At 42.0% G+C, this 21,308-nt stretch overlaps 1 protein-coding gene across 2 annotated transcripts; it reads left to right on the forward strand.

Moving 5' to 3' along the window:
• Window positions 1–3,065: 3,065 nt before the first annotated feature.
• Window positions 3,066–7,856, forward strand: zfand2a (zinc finger, AN1-type domain 2A). Of its 2 annotated transcripts, none has more exons than XM_037090165.1 (10): window positions 3,066–3,364; window positions 4,155–4,239; window positions 4,340–4,434; window positions 5,055–5,186; window positions 5,272–5,423; window positions 5,505–5,654; window positions 5,765–5,840; window positions 5,923–5,999; window positions 7,245–7,380; window positions 7,540–7,856. In XM_037090165.1, exons 2-9 carry the CDS (start codon window positions 4,185–4,187, stop codon window positions 7,354–7,356), a joined length of 849 nt encoding a protein of 282 aa, XP_036946060.1. In that variant the 5' UTR covers window positions 3,066–3,364; window positions 4,155–4,184; the 3' UTR covers window positions 7,357–7,380; window positions 7,540–7,856. The 2 variants fall into 2 exon arrangements, with proteins under 2 accessions (XP_036946060.1, XP_036946059.1); XM_037090164.1 differs by having other exon boundaries at window positions 3,073–3,364; window positions 7,245–7,329.
• Window positions 7,857–21,308: the final 13,452 nt, after the last annotated feature.

Here is a 21,308-nt window from a genome sequence, read left to right on the forward strand (position 1 = left end):
CTGATCCACAGAGTCCGCCGGGTTTCAACAGAAACCCAGAGCAGGTGAACCAAACACTGACTCCACAGAGGACCTGTGTGTTTTTAGCAGCCACTGGAGAGGAGCATGAGAGGATGAGTGTTCAGTCCCTAGAGCAGCAACAAGTCATTGATTATTTTGACGATCGATTAATTGGTTTGATTAACTTTTCAAGACAAGTCAAGCCTCTCAATTGTGACTTTAACTGGTTAATGTATTCACTGATATCAGCAAACTGAGCATGTTTGTGTTGTGGACAAATCAGTGATTTTTCTGTCAGATTACAGATCAAATAAACTGATTGTGACTGACTGATGTGATTCTTTGGTTCTGACACAACATCTTTTCACACATTAGTGCTGATCACAACACATCACAATTACTAGACCTGTAAAAACAGAATAATCTGATCTGCAGTTACCAGTAAGTAAATGTATCAAATAAATATAGTGGAGAGGAGGTATAAAGTAGCATAAAATGGAGTTGCTCAAGAAAATGTACTTCAACATTGTACTTAAGAACAGTGCTGGAGTAAATTGAACGTGAGGTTTATTCCATCACTGGTTGGCACAAAACTTTGATCCCATTTGGTCCCAAATGGCAGTTTTCAGTCTGCTTGAACTCTAATAATCGTAATTGTCATCGAGGACAACGGCAGATGAATAGCTGGAATCTGCTCTCTCCGTCTGCCTGCATGATAAAAAGTCTTACAACCACTCGCAGATGGAATTACTGGATGGATTCCCCTTCTACTTCCTAGAAAAAGGGGTCGGGTCCATCTTCAAACTCAACCTTCATTTTGATCCCAACTCAACACCTGTAAAGTTCTGTGATCGCGTCCCACAGGGTCATGACACTGAACATCTAAACACCTGGTAAAAAACCTAAACTTCCTTCTGTGTTAGTACCAAAAGACTTCACACGGCAGCTAGCAATCTAACGAGGAGTGATCTGGACATCCCGTATCTAAAGAGCCATCAGGACTTTATGGATGAGGAAAGACATTCTTTGGACTCCAAGTCAAAGCCTGAAAAAAAAAAACAGCAATAAAACAAATTCAAAAATGCTATCTTTAGCCTCGAAGTTCAAGGAACTTCTAGACGACACTCACTTCCCTTCCCTTCACTTCTCATCTCCCACAATGCAACACTCACCCAGCTAATTATAATAAGTAAAAGAATAATTGCAGGGTTCAGAGAGAACATTCGCCTCCTCAAACACGCTGCGAAGGAACCAGCAGGAGACGTCAGGAGCCTGCAGCTGCCAACGGGCCTTCTGTTAGGAGCCGACTCAGCAGTTAAACTATTGTCCTGATGTCCACACGATGGGGAACTCTCCGGTAAACACACACACACACACACACACACACACACACACACACACACACACACACACACACACACACACACACACACACACAACCCATCCCTTCCCCTCACCACTTACTCATTGGCACCACAGTGGGTTCTGGGTGCTCAGTGAACCATCGAGCCTGACCCAGCGGTCCAATAACATTATAATACTTATAAGGCTAATAAGGCTCTTTGTGAAACCTCGAAGTATGGTATAAATTTGAAAAATGCGCAGAAGTTACTTACCACTACGGACTACTGCTGACCCCAACAGACCCATTTGTGTAGAATGTCAATTTAACAAACTCCACCTGACGATGAAGCCCATTCGATATGACTGAAAGTTCCGTTAGAAGCACTCAAGTGGACCTGGAGGTGAGATCTCTTCATCCTTTTATGTAAATCTCACACTGTGCTGTGGCTGAGGAGGGACAACAAGACGTGATGAGCAGGAGTGTCAAATTAATTAGAATACAAGCCTCTTCCAGAAGGCAATCAGCTGACGAGGAGGGGACGAGGCTGGAAACAACAATCAGGACAAGTGGAGTGGTCTTGATTGTACCGACAGTCATCTTGTATTCAAAATAAAAATGATAAAGAGATGTGTAGTGTCATTCTGTTGGGATACACTGAAGAGAAGCTCACATAGGAGGAATTTGTTGGATTCAATGCTGAGATATTTGGGAGTAGGTGTTCCAACAAAGTAATCATTATACATACATATATTTAATTCACTGTGCAGGAACTCATATTGTTTGACAAAGTATATATTATGAAGATAGATAGTATTTGTATTAATAGGATTAAGTAGCAAAGTAAGTATTAAGAGTTGTCATTATGTTCTAAGGCATACTTAGTCAATGGGGGAAATATTTCTCATCAGTATGGTATTTGATTTGGACCCTTCTCAGACAATATCCTCAGACTTGACACAATTCATCATTAGCATGTTTAAAAACACCCACAATGCAGTTTTAAAAGATTTAAATCCTTCCTCAAATTGTCCCTCCATCTTTGATTTGATCATGAAACAGGGGTCTAGGCTGGTCTGCATGCCATTAAAAAAAAGCAATTTAATGTAATAATTACCATTTTTATTAATCATAATAAACACTGAAAAATGAGCTGTTCAAAATAATGAAGTATAAACCAGTATGTATACTGTGTGGTCATGGAGGGTTGCAGTTCCTCCTTGTGGCCACTGGAGGGCAACAAAAACAAACAGCGTCGAGGTAACCCTTTCAAAATAAAACAACCAAGGCGAAATATATGAATAATCAGACTACTTTTTCTTAATTTTCATTGAATTCTAACAGTGGTCATTACAAACAATTAATAGTTATATTAATATCGTCTGTTAAAGCGTTTCTAATCGCATCATTTGGGTAAATATTCACAGTAATCGCGTTAATGTGATGAGGTGTAGTTCTCCGCTGTGACCACAGGAGGGCAGCAAACACCGTTATTTCAAATAGTCCCACACTTCCGGTGTGCGCTTTCAAAGTAAAACGACATGAAACAGCTGATTTTTCATCCGTAAACATAATTTACAAAACGTAACGAAGCACACACACGCACATACACAGGGAGGCAAAGGTAGATTCATGAACTAATTCATGAACTCCCAGACTGACCACTAAACAACAAGAATGTGTCACGCATGATATAATAAAGACTGGACCCTTCTAGAAACTCTGGATCCTTCCAGACTTTACCGGTCACAACCACGGACTGTGTTTATAACACCACCACGCCTGCGGTGACGTCTGTTTTCCTGGCGTTATCGTTTGCGTGATTGTCGTGGGAGGAGCGTGCGTGACACATCACAAACTTGATGAAAACAGACAGCTCCGCGGCTAACAGGCAGAGCTGCTCTGGTCCGTGGGGAGCCTGTCGTCGGAGAGCCGCAGAGGAGATCTCAATCAACCTGGGGTGTTTGAGATAACACTGCTGCCTCCTGTTATAACACAACAGACCGAAGAAAACGAGATCTGGTGAGTGAAAACGGATAAAAACAAATGTTAGCTCTCACGTTCAACTGGCTAGCTAACCTAGCTTAGTCAGCTAATAATACTGATTGTTCAACGCAGGACAGCGAAACCAGACCGTGTAACGGTGCTTAATCATGGGGTTTAGTCTGGAGATGAGGAAAATGTAACATGTACGTTTTCTTCAACCTAAGATTAACATAAATAATGATTTATAGATGAGGTAGTTTTACGTTGCTCCTTTGCTCAGCTACATTTAAGCTAGCTTCTAGCACTTGTGTGGCAAATAATCAAATATTAGCCACATTGATTTAAGATAAAACGCTGATTTGATCCAAGTAACGTCATAGATTAATGTGTTTGTGTTAAGTTGTATTTCTGCCACACGATCGTAACCTACATGAGCCCTGGTTAGTTATGTAATCAACATAATCGTGTAAGTTAGCCTGGCCTGGCTAACGTTAGCAAGCTAGCTGTTTAGCAGTGTCTTCGAAAGGTGTCATAACATTTAGTTCTCGACAGTTTTCTGGGCAAAGACAGCGATTGCAAGCCAAAACTAACATTGTTAAGGACCTGATGTCAAATTGAGTAGTTATTGTATATCCTTTCCATGTAGGTAAAGCTGGTTACTCGATGCTGTAACAGTTTTTAAAAGTCATGATGACTTGACTCAAATCGTCATGGTAAACATCAGCTAGCATGCAGTGAGTCCTCCCATGTCAGTGTTGCCACAGTCACACCTTCATCAATCACTTTGGTTTAAACACTAAAAACTTGACTTTCTTCCTTACTTCAGGTTGGTTGGTATCACTGTCAGCTGTAGAGGATGGAGTTTCCAGATTTAGGGGAGCACTGCTCTGAGAAGACCTGCAAACGTTTAGGTGAGTGACTCACTGTTTCAGACAGCTGACCTGAGACCTGCTGGTTCATCCTGCTCAGTCTGACATGACAAAGTTTAACACTTTTGTCTGGATGTTACAGACTTCCTCCCCATGAAATGTGACGCCTGTCAAGAGATTTTCTGCAAGGACCACATAACTTATGCACACCACAAATGCATGTCGTCCTACAAAAAGGTAATCAATCACTGTTTACAACACAGCTTTTATACTGATTGGAATGTGTTTTATTTACCTCACATATCAAGTAAAACTAAAGAACAATGTTTATTTAAGTTGTTTGCCTTCAACTTCTAAATATGCAAAAATACATCCACATAATTCACACATTTACTGGCTTGTGGAGATATGATGGTTTCAAGGTATGTTGTGATTTGAAACATGTTTAAAAAAAAATGTATAAATTTCAAACCGATGTTAAATTTCGTGTCTGTCAGGACATCATTTGTAATGAAATCAAAATTTATAAAAAACAAAAGTAACTTTTTTCAGCTCTGTAAGGATCTTTGTAACTGAATGATAATTGTGTCACACTGTGATACAATGAAACTGATATTTCCTGAGCTGGTTATCGCATCGTTAAAATCTCGTATTGGTGCAACTTGGTAGAGGGGGAGAATGTTTTTACTGTGAATCTGAGAAAAGCACTGTATCATTACTGATTGCATCGTGGTGATATCCTCTGTATAAGATTGTTTCAATGATAAAATAAGATGTATAATCTAGTAAAACACCTCTGGATTGAGGATCTGTAATCCCGTGTTTGTTAAATGCCCTTTGGTTGTGTCTTCCTGTAGGATATCCAGGTCCCAGTATGTCCCCTGTGCAACACTCCTATTCCCATCAAGCGAGGAGAGATGCCCGACATCAAAGTCGGCGAGCACATTGATCGGGATTGTAAATCAGACCCTGCGCAGAGAAAGAGAAAGGTTCTTATCACGCTGAAGTGTTTCACCGTAAAACCATTCAGAATCTGAACAGCTATAACAAACTACTTTTAATTCTTTCTTACAGATTTTCACAAATAAATGCTCTCAAGGAGGCTGTAAGCAGAAGGAGATGATACGAGTGACCTGCGATCAGTGTCACTTAAACTACTGTCTTAAACACCGGAACCCGCTCGACCATGATTGTAAGACTGATGGGAAACCTTTGTCCAAAGCAGGGTGGGTACAGTCACACTACACCATCAGACACTGTGCCTTTGTCTGACATGTGGAAGTAAGAGTGAGTTTGTTTCATCGTAGACATGCTGCTGCAATGAGAGCCCACGGTGCTTCCTCCGCCTCTGCCTCTAGTTCTTCATCCACTTCAGGGAACTCTAGACCCGTTTCTAGACCCGTTTCTAGGCCCGTTTCTAATGGTGTGACTGCCAACAGCAGAAGCCACAACAGTGGGTAAGCACTTTAAGTTTGCATTTTTAAATGTTTGATCTTAAACTGCATTTTATATATTTTGAATTATTGAATCACTCCTCTATTGTCCTGTTGTTTCCTCCTCCTTCCAGCCCCACCCAGCGGATCCCTACTTCCGTTTCAGCACATAATGTAATTCCACCATCAGCATCCTTTCAGGCCGGCATGGTATGCACATCTTTTATATGATTAATTAAAAATCCCCAAGTGAAAGTGAAATGTAACCACGAGTGTGCTGCTGTGGTTGCAGACGGAGGAGCAGGCTTTGCAAAGGGCTCTGGAGATGTCTTTGGCTGAATCGAGGCCGACGGTTCAGCCGGAACTCAGGTGAGTAAAACGTCACCAGAACCCATAATCCCAGAAATATCCTATTATCAGCTCAACATCACTCCAGTGTCAACATGGTGCTGAGGGGAATGGAACTTGCTACAGAGGCTCCAGATCCAGGTTATCAATTTTATTTTTTCGGACTGGAAAATACACAGTGTATAGTGTAAGAGAGATTTTTTTTTTCTTTTCAATTGAAGAAAAGAAAACCAGATGATGATCAAACTCGTCTGTCAAATCCCAAATAATAATAGTTAGTACAGCACCTTTCTTAACAAGTGCAAGTAAAATCCCAGTATGTATCAGGAATGTTAATGATTTATCATTAATCGCAAAATCGACATTAAGACTATCCAATTAAAATGTATTGAACAATTGGAGATGTGTTTTAAAATACATCAGAGTATTATTAGTCGTAGTCAGTGCATATGCTTTCTAATTAAATGTATAAAAAAAAAAGAGGACATTTAATTAAATAAAAGTAGTTTGTCATGTTAATAATCAAAATGACCTATACAAACTGATATTAATACATTTTTAATCATTCTTTTACTATTTAGTTTATAACTGAAGTAACTTAAATTCTCTCTGTTCTGGTAACTCTGAATGTTCCCTGCACTGTTTTTGCATCCAGATTTAGATCATGTTAGTGGAAAAACGTCCAACATAGCACGTACATTATTAATGAGTCACCGGTAGTTGATTGTTAAAGCAGCTGACACTTATTATTTTCAATTTTCAGAAAGGGATGTAGAGGAAGAACTGTTTTGGTTTTTTTTTTGAATCTGCATAACAGTAAGTGACGCAGAAACAAGCGGTTTATAAAGTTCTATATGTAGAATTTAACTGGGCGTCTTGTTACAAAACATTCACAGATTTTCTTTTTGCATCTTTTTTGAGAGGAAAGCAACAGAAACATGTGAGTGCTTGTTGTTTTTAGGGTTTAAAGCAGTTTTTTGTGAACAAGTTGTGGTAAGTGATTAAGAAAATCTCACCCTGAGCTTCAGTCAGCAGCTGCAGCTGTAAATGTCAAGTTTTCAGAAAAGTAAGATATTAACACTCACACACAGTCATCAGATCCATCTGCTGTATAAATAATGGCACCGTGAGTGTAAATAAATCCAGGTCTCACAGGTCTGACTTTGTGTTTTTCCCACGAAGTGTGCAGGTCTGATGTATGAATAAATAAATGCAGGTATTGACAGGTTGTTACTGAGTGTGTGTGTTGTTGTTTTTGTGTCTCAGCCGTCAGGAGCAGGAGGATCTGGCTCTCGCTCAGGCTCTCGCTGCCAGCGAAGAAGAGTACAGACGCCAGCAGCAGAGACAACAGGTACCGGGAAAGCTTAGCCGTCAGTAGCAATGCTAACAGGAGCGCATGGAGGTACACTGTTGTCATGGCAACCTCTGAACTTTTTTTTCCCCCACTTTTCTTGCCAGAAGATGAGAGACTAATTGTTCTTTTCTGACATTATTGATTACTGTAAGAAATGTCTGCTCCTGTTTTTTTTTTTTTCTAACCGAGCTCTCTCTGTGTTTTCAGGGGAGAGAGTCCAGACAGTCCAACTGCAGCCTTTCTTAATCTTCCACCACCGGTTAGACTCCAAGCCGTGCTAATTAAAACGACTAGCAACCGCACATCCAGGATGTCAGTATCCGGGATCAATGATTGTTCAATGAAGACATAACTCCTGGAAGTTTGCTGAGATATTACCGCCTTCTACAATATAAGCACATACTTTCCCAGCAGGATCTGTTATTTTTACTAATGGTTTGCTCTGTACATATTTTATATGCTGATCACGATGAAGCTGTTCTATTACCATATATGAATATTGAATAAATTATTTCAAAGACGCACCCAGAGTTTTTGCTCTATTCATTTCAGATTTGAAGATGCACTAAACAGCGCGTCTGCGCAGGGTGAGGCCTGATTTGTGAAGTGGAATAATCAACTGATTGATTCAGCCTTTCAGCAGGAGCCTTTACAGACGCCTACTCAGAGTTCAGACAGTTTGTGATGAACACGAGACATTTTTACTCACTATAAACATCTTCTCATTGTTTCTGCATGTTGTGGATCACTTGTACTCAGCTTATTATTCATAACTTTTATCAGATAAATCGATGTAGGGCTCAACAACATACAGGGTGCTCTGTGTGTTTTGGGTCTTGAAAGCATTTCCTGTCTGGGTTAAGATGTATTTCTGTATATTTCACACATGACGATGAACGAATTAGACGGAGCTTCTTTGACAATTTTAAGCCCCCAGATTTTTTCTCTTGTCTGTTTAAAGTGGGTTCTTATTCGCTGATAAAATTGAGGTATAAAAAGTGCTCCACGAGAGATGTACAGTATAAAAATGTACATGTTCTCACTCCTGATGTAGTTTCTCACTACTAGAGATGGAACATGTTATTTATTTAGTGGTGATTTGACAGAAAATGAAATAACTTGGGCAATTGATTTATAATTTAGCAGATAAAACTGCCAGATGTGGGTCAGATCTCTCTAATTTGATGTTGATATATTCATGCGGTACGATTGAGTGTTGGGCAGCAGAGGGCAGTACGACTTCAGAGATGGTTTCTAATCTTCACAGCAGGCCTGTGTGTTTACTCCACAGCACTTTGTGCTTTTCTTCCCCCCTACTTGTTTTTCCTCTCAGAGATTAAGTAACCTTTGTAAAATTTGGTGGATTCTTCTTTTGTTGAAATATGTTTTCTCTTCTCATCATGCAAATGGCAGCAGGAGCTCAAACTGTCAGGGCCCAGTGGGCTGTGTCGGACTGCAGAGTGTTGTGACACACTGTCAGAATGTATTGCCAGTAGTCGTCGCTGACATCATGAGGCGACACGTTCAAGTTTTCATCAAAAGTATTTTGAATACGCTTTACTAGTGAACAAAATGAAGCCTGAGATCTGATCTCCTGAAGCATCTTGCTGCACAAATCTGCATATTCATGAGAAGTTTACTTCAAACTGCTGTATAATAAAAGCTTTCCAGAGGATTTATCTTCTATGTGTTATGTGAAGACACATTGTTAAAATGTGAGTCGGCCTTATCAGAGGTAATTGGAGGAGATGATTGGGGATGACTCATTATACTGCAGTGTAATGCAGACTTCTCAAAAGACTTTGTGCCTCGAACACGTTCTCTCAGCAGTCTCTCTGAAGAGCATCGATAACTTTAAATGTAGACGGTCGATGTTTGCACAACACTGTCAAACGTCTCCCTGTTTACTCGATGAGATGCAGCTTTTTGTTGCCTCGCAATTATCAGAGATGAGGAGATCCGACGCCTCCTTCAGGCACTGATTAGCAAAATTATTCAATTAGATTACAACAACACAACATTCAATGATGTCTTTTATACCAAAAGACTATAAATGTACTAAGATTCTTTCCTGAATATTTTGAACAGTTTTGGGCTGTTTTGAAACGTTACAAGCTGAATTTCTTTCCCCCCCAAGTGGTCCGAAGTGCTTCTAGCATTAACATGAACACGCTGAATTATTGATTTATTTTTCACGCCTACACTAAAATGCAAAAAAAAAAACCTGCAGATGAACTGTAATGGCCCCTTTCAGCTAAAAAACACAGTGGTCAGTGAAAATGAATACTTAACACATGTCTCCGTAACGTTTTCACCTGGCAAAAAAACAAACAAAAAAACACCACTTTGCAACTTCAAAATACTCCTGAGAGCAACAGGAGCATTAACTCACCATAGTTCTTTATTTCCTTATTTAAACAAGCTTTGAGCAGATAAAATAGTCAAAACTAAGCGTGTAAAACAGCCTAAACAAAAAGCTCATAAATTACATATAGTTGCATATTTTTCAGTGGCTTTAAAAAAAGAATTATATAAACTATATATTGCTGGATTTGATATCTCATTGGCTACATGTTGCATCACTCATCCAGAGGCTGACGTGTAAGCTGCTGAGGAGAGAGAGGCGGGCTCAGAAGACCAATATCTCTGAAATTAGAGGATTCTTTTAGGAGATAACAGCAGTTTTTTTGTCATTTATACGTGGAATACTGTGTTGTGTGGAATTCAGGCAGGAGTTTTGGACATGTTTGTACTGTCACCAACCTGAAAAAGACAATAGTGACACATCTTCCCTGGTAAAAAGACAGAAGTGTGGCCAAAGTAGATACATTTATTCTTCAGAGGTCATTTTCTTCTTTCATCTCCAGCTGGGTTATTTAGTGTTAAACATCCGTGTGTTTCCTCGGTGAGATGCAGCCTTTTGTTTAATTATCAGAAGGAATTACAAAATGATAAATCATGACCTGGATTTGAGTCGTGTAAAGTCATTGTTCTGACAATTTGCAGCTCAACTTGGCAGAAATCTGGTTACTTAAGACTCAACTTGGATTTAAGACACGATGACTCAACTTGATTTGACTTGCCTGAGGAATGACTTGGGACTTGTCTGGCAAACAGTGTTAGACATGCAAAAAAATACTGATTCTGCTCAAACACTGCAGCTTAATGTGACATTACCGATGTCAGTCTGCTGAATACATCACATATTATCCTTGATAGCTGATTTTCTAAAGTGGTTATTGCGAGAGAAAAGACCATCCCTGCACTCCTCAGGAGGGTTAAGGGTTAATAGAGACAGAGGATCAAAATAGAAAACTTTGAAAGTGGAAGAAAAAAAAGAAAATCTCCATGTGACGGCTGAAAAGGTCATTTCTCTGGGTGTAGAAACATTCAGCCTCTGGCATGTGAAGACACTTTTTCGCCTCCTGTCTCCGAGGCTCGCAAGTCCAGGTCGTGACCAGACTTGTTGAGGCTTGAGCTTGATGCACCTGATCCCTGTGACAGAGGGCAGCATCCACTCCGAGAGCCTCACAAGTATGTTGTTAATCCCAGCGATGGGGCCTCGATCTCCTCTGAGGGGCTTTGAAAGTCTTGCATGCTATTTTAAGGCTTTCGGACTGACTGCCGCAGAAAACTGTGAATAAACCACAATGATTCTGTGCGTGGGGAGAGAGTGATTCAGCGGTGGCCATGAAATGAGTCGGCTGAATGTCTTCACAGTTACTAGTTCAACATATGACTGCGTCCCTGGTGGTGTTTTGTCAGCAGTTGCTGGAATTCTCCTCATATATCAGTTTGCCAAAGTCAAGGCTTGTGGTTTTAATAGCTGTTTTCCCAGTGAAAGGGATTTAATTGACTTCTTTTATGTCTTTGAGTCCAGTGGTTGTGGACAGTGAAGGTCCAGATTGTGACGTATGTAACTCATTCTCCACGTTTTCTCTCTAAAAACTGCAAAATGATTCATCACATGCGCGCAACACGTGTCAGTGTTCAGGAGGAGACACGTCTCCCAGCTGGAGATTCATGAGCTGCGGGGTTGAGGAGGAAAAACACAGAAGCTCCAACACAACTTCAATTTCCTGTCATCATAAGTGTTGTTTCACAGCACAGCGGGGAAAACAGCAGAGTGGACCAGAGTGTGCCCCTTGGTGTGTGTCGGTGTAAATGGCAAAGTTGGAGAAGTCGGAGAAGTGGCACAAACCTTCTGCTGGAGCGGTTCACAGATCAGAATGCAGAAGTGCTTTCAACTGTTGCAGCTGAAATGCACATTTTCACAAGTGGGTTTATTCATTTTTTTTACAGGGATTGATTGCTATGGTAACATGACAGTGTGTGTTGGTGTGTGTGTGTGTGTGTGTGTGTGTGTGTGTGTGTGTGTGTGTGTGTGTGTGTGTGTGTAACAGATTCACTCAAGTAAGAGTGTCCATGGGAGGATTTCACTTTACTGAACCAGATGGTGAACGAATAAGGAGAAAATCATCGACTCAAGGCACGCAACATCTTTACAGGAGCTGGTTCAGCACCAGCACCAGAACCAGAACCAGCACCAGAACCAGGGCTACTGGTTTGGCACAACTGCAGAATCACTTGGCACTGTTGGTTTTTCATATTTTTTTTTTTCCCCAGTAGCTATAGGATAAATTTTTTAAATAAATCATGAAAAACAATAACCCACTTTTACGTATCAGCAGCAAACAAAGACTGCAACTGTGTTTTATTGTGCACATGCTGTACTATGTGGAGAGAATTATGAACGGGGTCACTTAATGTACGTCTACGGATATTATTATAATAAGAGCGCACTAGAAAGAGACGCTAATTACAGCCCATTTAAACAGATGAAGCAAGAGGCTCGGTAAGAGCTCTTTGTGATTTTATTGCAAGTATGCTTGACATTCAGAGGCGTATGACAGTTCCATCGTCACGTGTTCAGTTACTGATTGTACGCTCTTATGTAAAAAAGTACACTGGAGTATCTCACCTAGTGCTCAAGTAAATGGGCCTTGATTTTTAATGAGATTGAACTCATCGATTTAATGGGCCCGTACTTCATAACAAAAGCGAGCAGACGTGAGTAAAGATCGGTACAGGAGCCGAGGGCGACGTCCATGAGATCCATGACATTTCATTTCAATGATCGTCTGCTCTGATAATCACCCAGCTGACATTTGTGGTTTACAACAAGCATTTTTTTTCCTGTTATTTCCACCCAGAATCTCACTCAAAATTCTCGCCCACTTACTGACTGTTAAGAGTTTGACCAACCAACTGAAAAAGTTGAGCGTCAAGCGGCTCGCTGAGTCACCACCATCTTGCTTTAAATAATACATGTCAGTTGGGTGTTTATTATTAAAAGAGGCACTGCATAAATTAAAATGTCAGACTTTACCACATCATTAGTCTGTTTGTTCATCTATTTTTTGATTCTGCGTAGCATTTAATCACTTTTACTTCCTCCCCAGAGACCGCTCTGCTTCAACATTTTGAAGCAGGCATGTTATTGATGTATGCAAACTACAAACAAAATAATGTTGGTTTTTGTTGTACTGCTTCTCATTTCACAAAACACCAGATTCATAATTCAACAAGCTCGAGGACACGGAGAAGCTTTGCACATGATCAATAAGAAGCCAGCTCAGGGTCAGTGGGGGGGTGAGGTGCTGCTCTGACCACCATCGGACTTCTATCATACCAGGACTGATATTTTCATATTGTTATGAATAAACGGCTTTGACATACCGAGGCGTATTATCCCCCCCCTCTTCCTCAACCCCACAGTGAATCCATCACTGTGGATTTGTCGAGGCAACGATGCGTCACTAAGGAGGGAAGCGTGTCTTTCATACACAGAGGGTGCAGCTGAGCATTAAGACCTCTGTCCAGCTACATTTAATCACTTAAGCTCACAGGTGTGAAAGGGCACAAAAATCCAATCGTTGAGTTAAATGCACCACAGCGCTGACTCTCAGTGACACATCCCAGAACAAGACGAAGAGTACAGCCTTTGCCAGCGACTCCACGGGCTGCACAGAAAATGGCAATATTCTCACAACGCCATAAAACAAAACCTGAAGGACAAGGGGTCGCATGGTGGGAAGCTAAACAAAGCGCTGCAGAAATAAAACTAAAAAGGGTTCAAGCAAACTGGTGCCTTGGTGTCTAAAAGGTGGTGTTGGGAATAAAAAACCCACAGCCACCCACTGATTCTATCAATGATAGATGAAGAACAAACAAAAAAACCATTGGACCCAAAAATCAAAGGTGGAGCAGGGGTCACTGATCAGGGGGGAATCAAAATGTATAGAAAATAGCCAAAGAAAAAAAAAAGAAAGCTCAAACACTCAACTCAGATTTCCCCCCCAAACAGAAACCACAGAGAGCCAGCTGATGGTGTCGACTCCCTGAAACAAACAACCATCTGAGCAGGAGAGCTGCAGCCCCCTTATATCACCTCCCAGCTGACTGATGGCAGCCAGCTGAGGGAGAACATCACAGGTGCACCCAATAGCTTCTGATGACCTGTGACCTGGATCTTGAGAAATCCCTGTTCACATCAGGAACTTGGGGATGCTCTGACCTCTGTCCATGACACAATGCTAACTTGCTGTTATTTAGTTATATGAATAATGTACCGAACATTGTCATCTCATAGAATAATGAGAAACTCTGAACTGCTGGTGGCACGGAGGAAAAGTTAGGGATCAGTTGGATTCATGCTCAGGGGACCATGAGGTTGGATTACACAGAAAATACTGCAGATTTCCACTAAACCTGGATGGAGGATGATAATGATAAAGGGACTGATCCAGAAAAAAACGGGATGTGCTTCCTCTTTAGCTAAATGAAGACCTGCTGGGATTTGATCTTCTCTTGGGATGTGTTTGCTCTGCATGTTCTTTATTCATCAGCTCATGGAGGCCTAAGGAGCAAAACACTGTATCTCTAATTAAGCTTAAGCAAAAAGGCAGCGTGAGGGAGTTCTCTCCTGGGTGTTTCCTCCTACGCACCTGATGACAAGAAGCTGAAGGTGTGCGTGAGCCTTTATAGCCTGTACTTTCCTTGCTGCATCATTCCTGTGGTAGTCAGCTGACACATCCTTACAGGCTGCCATCGAGCGTTTCCGAAAGGATCGTGGGAAAACATCCAAACAAATCGTTCATCAGCAAAGCATCAAGTGCGATTCAAGTGGGCAAAATGATCTTTCTGGGGGGGGAAGAGCCCATTTCAGTAAGAGATCCTCATATCATGGGATTGACCATTTATTTCAAATGGCTATGAGGCTAGATTTGGCAGAAAACACTCTGCTGACATAATCTCCCTGAATAAAAACATGCATGAATGTTAAATCCTAGATAATCAACAATACAAAATACCCAACGCATCCTCCATACCTCCGACTGCCAGTGACTCCCAAAACAACAAAACAACAACACGACCACTGTAGCAAACCAGTGGCGGGTTTAGACAAGAAAACTACTTGGTTAGGTTTAGGAAAACACTGTGATGAGGAATGAATAAGCAGCTCCCAGTCAGCACTTTCAACTGCAACGCCGCAGAAAGTGAGATATATTTGACTCGTAGAGTTGAACGTGCCTCACCAACGGCGACCTCAACGTGGCATTATAGAACGCATTATACTAAGTTATGCACATACCATCGTTACGTACGTAACTTTGGTGAGGTTTAGTGACTTCATTTTATTCACTGCTGACTTGTGGTCACACACTACAGCAGTCCCTTTGGTGAACCTCCTGTGCTTGTCCTTCCCATCCACCCTCAACCTCCTACAGACTTTGACCCTCTCTATACCACTTGGTCTGGCTTCCTCCTATATGCTGCCAAAACAATTACTGCCCCTGCAGGAGGCCACTGCCTTACAACAAAAGTAACTGTTGGTTTTAATAAGCTACTTTTCCCAGTTGTTTGTTTTTCTGATGAGGAAGGGCTTAAAATACCACAGAGGAGGAGGCCAGGGTGATTGTTGTAATGTCCGTACACTTGCATGCATATGGCTGGACTTTATATGAAACAAGTGGAATTGTGGCTAATTATAGCGATATTGCAGTAAAAGCTGTTGGTTATTTGATGGATGAAATCTACTCAGCAGTGGATTCACATGCATCCACACACACCACTTTCATTTCAGCGAAAATGCGAGCAGCATCTCTTCAGTCAGGTCTTCCTGTTTTTTAATCATGAACCAGGTTTTCAATTATTCTTCCAGGCTAACAGCTGAGACTCTGTTGTTCTGGGCTGGATCACATCCCCTGGGTGAACATATATAAATCCAGTATTAGTTGTGCTGTGCTGTTTCCAAGAGCAGACTTCAGTGGAACGCTCTGCGGCTTCATGACGTTCCCAGCAGCTGCAGATGTCTGAAGAAGCGTTCAGGGAGCGCAGCTCTGAGGCTGAGAAGTCATGATTTATACATCAAGACTAACTCAACTGTTTCATTAATATCCGTATAATGATTAATATGGAAAGTATTTTAGAGATCACAAGCGCTTCTTAGTAATGATGAAGACAGCTGAACGCTGTGTACAGTTCAACTTTCCCAAGTTTGTTCCTGTTTCCTCCAGTCTGTTAATTATCCCGAAGCAATTATTTGGCACCGTGAGCGCTGTCCATCTATTGTTCTGATGGTGTTCTGTTTGAAGTGGCGTCTCTGAGGCAGCGAGCGCTTCCCTTTTCCTGCCGATCAATTAAGCCAGCCGGCCGGTGGGGTTTGCTGAAGTATTCTCGAGGAAGATGAGCATTTCTTTGTCTGAGTGTGATCCATTATAGATTGAATTGACAGCAGGCCTGAGCAACCCACTACTGTCTACTTCTTTATAAAGGCTTCTCAAACAGGCACCGCCACGTCCATGTGATCGTGGCTGTGGACTGATTATATCAAACTGAGTCTGGTCATCACGCAAATGTGGCGTTTATGATATGAATAAAAATGCTTGTGAAGAAAGTTATTTGACATAGCAAGGAGACAAAATACCTTGCAATACAGTTTTATACTGACCAATAAACATATATTCTGGTAACTGTAGCTGCAATTATCCCATTAGCTGTGTTTGTCATGCAGCTTGCGATCTGGATTTGGGAGCTTGGAGTGCTAATTTGGAGAAAGGATGAGTCCGTGCTAGCTGTTTAGGATGCTAACTTCACAGGATTCATCAATATCTTTGATTTAATATCAAAACTCGTAGTTTTTCACATTCTGTTGATAATTTTGGTACATTTTTCAAGGTTTTAAACTAAAATTCGGTTGCATTGCACCTTTGTGCTTTTATCCCTTCATCTTGCCGATGGTGTCACTTTTCCTTTAATGCTCGGTCTGACTGCCGAGGAGCGAGCACAATGTCGGGGAGCATCATCTCACACTTCTAACCTGTCAAAAAAGTGGCATCACTTACGTTGAAATGAAGTCGTCAGCAGCCGCAGAGAGCGGCTGTTTGAACGAGCTGCCTGCCTCCTCAGTCTGTTTTACTCAGCCGATTTTAGTCTGTAACTAAAAAAGGACACTAAGAAACAACCCTGGGTGGAGGCACACCCCGAGACAAATTTCTTGTACTCAACATTATGTGCAGACATGGCGGCATCTGCATCTGTTTCCATGGCAACCAGCGAATAATGACATACCTGGCTGAGACCTGGACCGACCCATTGTGGCATTTTGGCAACGCAATACCGTGTGACTGTCAGTCTGCAATCAGGCTTTAGTTTGCTGCTGCTTTGAGTCTGTTAATGAGGCTGGATCAGACGCTGCGCTGACTCACATCACAGCAACGGCTTTCAGTGTCCGCACGTCTTAGACATGAAATCTACTACTTCTGCCTGCTAATAAGAATTTGCTCCAACACCGTGTACTTTTGAAGGTATTATCAAACCCCGAGAGGCTCAGTGGAACGTCTGTGTTGTCATATCACATTTTTCACGTCACGTCACAATCTGAATCTGAATGTTGAAGCCTGATTTTTAGTCCAAAAACACTGAGTTGTCATTACTTCAGCTGGTATGCTGGAATGGAACACGGCCTGCACTCGATCCATTCTCATATTTATCCAACATTCATGTCTTTTTATGAAGTGTTTTATTGTCGGCTCTTGGCATAAATCAATGAGCAATTTACGGAGTTGATCTCTGTGCACCTTTTTGTTGTAGAATGAGTGAGTGATGACTCGGCTGTTTCAGGCAGCCTTAAAGGCTTCCCACACGATTTGAATGCAGGTGTGTGAATGCGTTCAGTTATCACAAAGCTTTGTTTTCACACACACTGTCATGAGTCACGCTCCTCTCCGCTCTCTGTCCGCGTAGAGTCGCTGAAAAGTCTCTCATGCTCGCAGCACATCTGAGAGGAGACACAGTTAGATGTTATTAACCTCTGCAGACACAATATAGGGAGATTAAACACCAACACCCCATTAAATCTGAGTGAGAGAGATGCTGCTGGAAATTACACATGGCCTCGGGTAAACTCGTCAATATGCCTCTTCCCAGTGGCGAAGACCCGGGCCAGAGGTGAGCGGCTCCCGCCCGAGTTCGCTCAACATATTAATTACACGCTCCGCTGTGTGCATAATAATAGTTGTGGCTTTAAACAGCAGCTGCTGACAGAGAAAGTAATCCATCTAAATACACACATACACACGCTGGGAAAATGACATAACATGGTTATTAAGCAGCAGTGAATGGTAATTAAGCGCATTCACTCAAGGACAATTTTGAGGTACCTGTGATTCACCTCTGGTCAACAGATTCAGTCGTGCGTTAGATGTCTATGAGTTGAAGACGGTTGTGTTCAGGGTCCAAAGAGGTAAAATGATTTAATGTTTCATTAAGAAGGCAAAGGTCGGAGAAAAGTCAGCAGAAATCAGCAGAAGTTTGTGTTTTTCTTATTTCAAACCTGATTCATGACCTCACAACCCCTCTGGTTTATCAGCTGATCCTGTAGAAGGGTTCTGACCCGTGAGTTCGGAACCACTGAACCAAAGTGTCCGCTGCTCAGGACGTCTCTATCAAAACAAAACAGTGGAGGAAGAAACACCCGGCGTCACATCAGAATCTGCTCTGATCTGGAGCCGCTTACCGACGGGAGGAGAGCTCCGAGGTTGTTTTTGAAGTTTTGGGTTTTAAAAGTGTTTTGTTTTTTTTTGTTTTTTTTTCTCTTTGCTGGTGTTTATAAACTTGACTGCATCAACAATTCCACTGTTGTTTCCTCAGTATCTGACAACCAAAAGAAAATCATGCATGGATCTCTCTGAACATTGCTGGAAACATTTGAGAAAATGGGAAATGGGGAAAATATATGTTAATTACTGTTGTTGTTAGACATTTTAATGCAGAATTACAAATGTCTTGAAGTATTTAAAACTAGTTCAAATTCGACCAGCTACAAAAGCAAAAGGCTTTTATATTGATATGAGCTGTTATCATGAAAACTAATTATGTAATATAAAACTGCACGTGTCCCAGGGGCCAGACTAGCACTCATACCTTTGATACATTAATTACAATCTGGTTTATACTTCTGTGATTTTACATTTTGAATGCAGGGCCTCTTTTTTAATAATAGCATTTTTAATGAAAATAAAATTAACACACAGAACACTCACAATTCTAAATACAATATGACCTGAGTGGGTCTTTTAACTCCGGCCAGTTGATCCATCAGCTTCTCTTATCTCCGGTCTGTGCTCAGCAGGATCCAGCGAATGCAAACGCTCCACTGATCACGGGCCAAGGTGTGTGTGCATGTGAGGTTAACCGCTCACCTCGGACACACCACTCATTTCCTCTGAGCCTATCGCCCAGATTGATCTCCTGCATTGAGAGGGGGACCAACAAACAAGCGCCGCTCGCCAGATGACTTTTGAATAAGAGGGTCTGTCTGAGGTAATTGAATCTGAGAACACGGCATTCTTATAGAGACGCCGAATCTCGAGGTTAATTAATCTATCAGCATTTTCGTCACGTTCTTATTACGGGAGGTATCTGATTGTTTGGCCACACTGAGGCTGTTTGCTTTCATCAGCTCAGGAACCGTGTTGCTGCACGCCGCTGGTGCACTGCAGAATATCCTGCGTTCTCTGCCAGAGTGTCTCCGAAAACATTGAATTCATATTCGATTTAATGGATGACAGATCTGTAAAACACAAGCGCAGAGGGCTGTTGTGTCGTCTCGCGCTCTTTCTTAATGTTTAAACACCAACAGAGGAGTGGGTGTACGTCTGAGCTCGTTAGGGGGGTCTGGGAGCCTCTTTATTTAGTTGCTGGTGATCAATAAATGGAAGGCTACCATTCAGACGCATCTTCGTGCTGAGAAATGTCTGAGAATGAGCATTAGCCTGAAGCCGCTTGTTAATAATTCACTTCTTCTCAGCATTTCTGTGTACGCCATCCTGTAAAATGCCGTGCGACTGTACTCTTTGTGTTCAGGGTGGAGATCAATCCCTCGGTTTCCCACCACCCTTTTGTGGTGATCCGTCTGCGGTTGCCACGGAAACGCTCGCATGAAACAACACCCAGAGTTATGGCTGAATGTTAATTTGCCTTTACGCTGGGGCCACAATCCATCGTTGTCCGGGCTCAAGCTGTTCGCCGTTGGCCACATTTCCCTCACCATCCACTTTAAAATAAAGGTGGTCCTGCTGGAGGAGTTCGGGGGGGGGAACATGGGTTTCATCGAGACTGTAATCAGAATGCTAACTTTTTTAAATTCAGTTTTAACTGCCAGAAATGAAGATTCATGAAATCTCTGTAGCAAATGTCCTTTGCGTGTAGAAGAAGGACAAAGATCAGTATAAATCATTGCAATGTAAAGTAATGGCGTGTTTTTGTGGACCACAGGTGGTCGAGGATGCAGCGCTCTGTCCCCCTGTTGGGTCTGAGCGCTGTCACACAGCTCGTTGATGGATGATAACAGACAGCAGCTCAGACAGTGTGTCACTTTGTGCGCTCTGAGCAGGCCGAAGATTGTGAGGTTGCACCTGAGTGTTACTCGCTTCAGGATCCAGAGCAAAACTGGACTATATTCTGTACTCACACGGCAGCGTGGTGGAGATGGCAACGATGCCCGTTAGCTTCACTGACTCAATTAGGTTTACAATTGAACCAATGAGTAAATAAATGAGGTGAAAGTCAACAACTGGAGCGCTGAGTCTCATCCTTACACAAGCTCGGCCTCTTCCCCCCTGCACATGATCCTCTATGTACACCCTGTTTGATGGATGAATGGGCAGCTGAGGATACGAGTGCCGGGTTAAAAGGAGCAGAGGGACGCGTAAAAGACATTTCACTGTTTAGAACAACCGATACGCAAATTGTTTCGTGCTTGTAATTACGAGGCTTTTTATTCACCAGGCGGTTTCGGCCCTGACTGGATGAATCACAGCTCAAAATTGCTCCCTGTTCTCTGCTGCGTGAGTCATTCTCCCCTGTCCCCCTGCTCACTTTTGCATTGACAGAAAGTCAGCTTGACTCTTCACTTATTCTTGTAACCTTTCTATCCACCACTGACACGCTGTGATTTCGATCCTGTGGTATTTTTATCCCTTGTTTGTATCTTTATCTGGACTCCCGTCAGACTGTATCGAAGCTGTGCTTCCTTTGGGTCCATTTGAAAACACAATGACACGGGTAAGATAAGACAAGACTATCTTATGCTGTCGAGTGGGGGGGGAAATCCCTCTTATATTCATTTATACATTCATCCTGGCCTCGCCACAGATATGCTTAACCTTTACATTTCTTTAGGTTCAACAAAGTCAGTTCTTGTCACAGCGCTGAGCTCGTGCGCTGGTTTGGTTTAGGCACAAGAACCACTTGACTGGGTTTAGAAAAAGACCAGGTTTTTTTGCTTTAAACACACCATTCTGTTGCCATGAGCACGGCTGGAAATGTCAGAAATATCTTATTTCTGTGTCGAACAAATACAGCTGAAACTTGTCCCGTGGTCTGCTTAAAAATATCCAGTGGCATCGTCC

Source organism: Acanthopagrus latus, chromosome 23 (assembly GCF_904848185.1).
Source record: "Acanthopagrus latus isolate v.2019 chromosome 23, fAcaLat1.1, whole genome shotgun sequence".
In the NCBI taxonomy this organism is placed as follows: Eukaryota; Metazoa; Chordata; class Actinopteri; order Spariformes; family Sparidae; genus Acanthopagrus; species Acanthopagrus latus.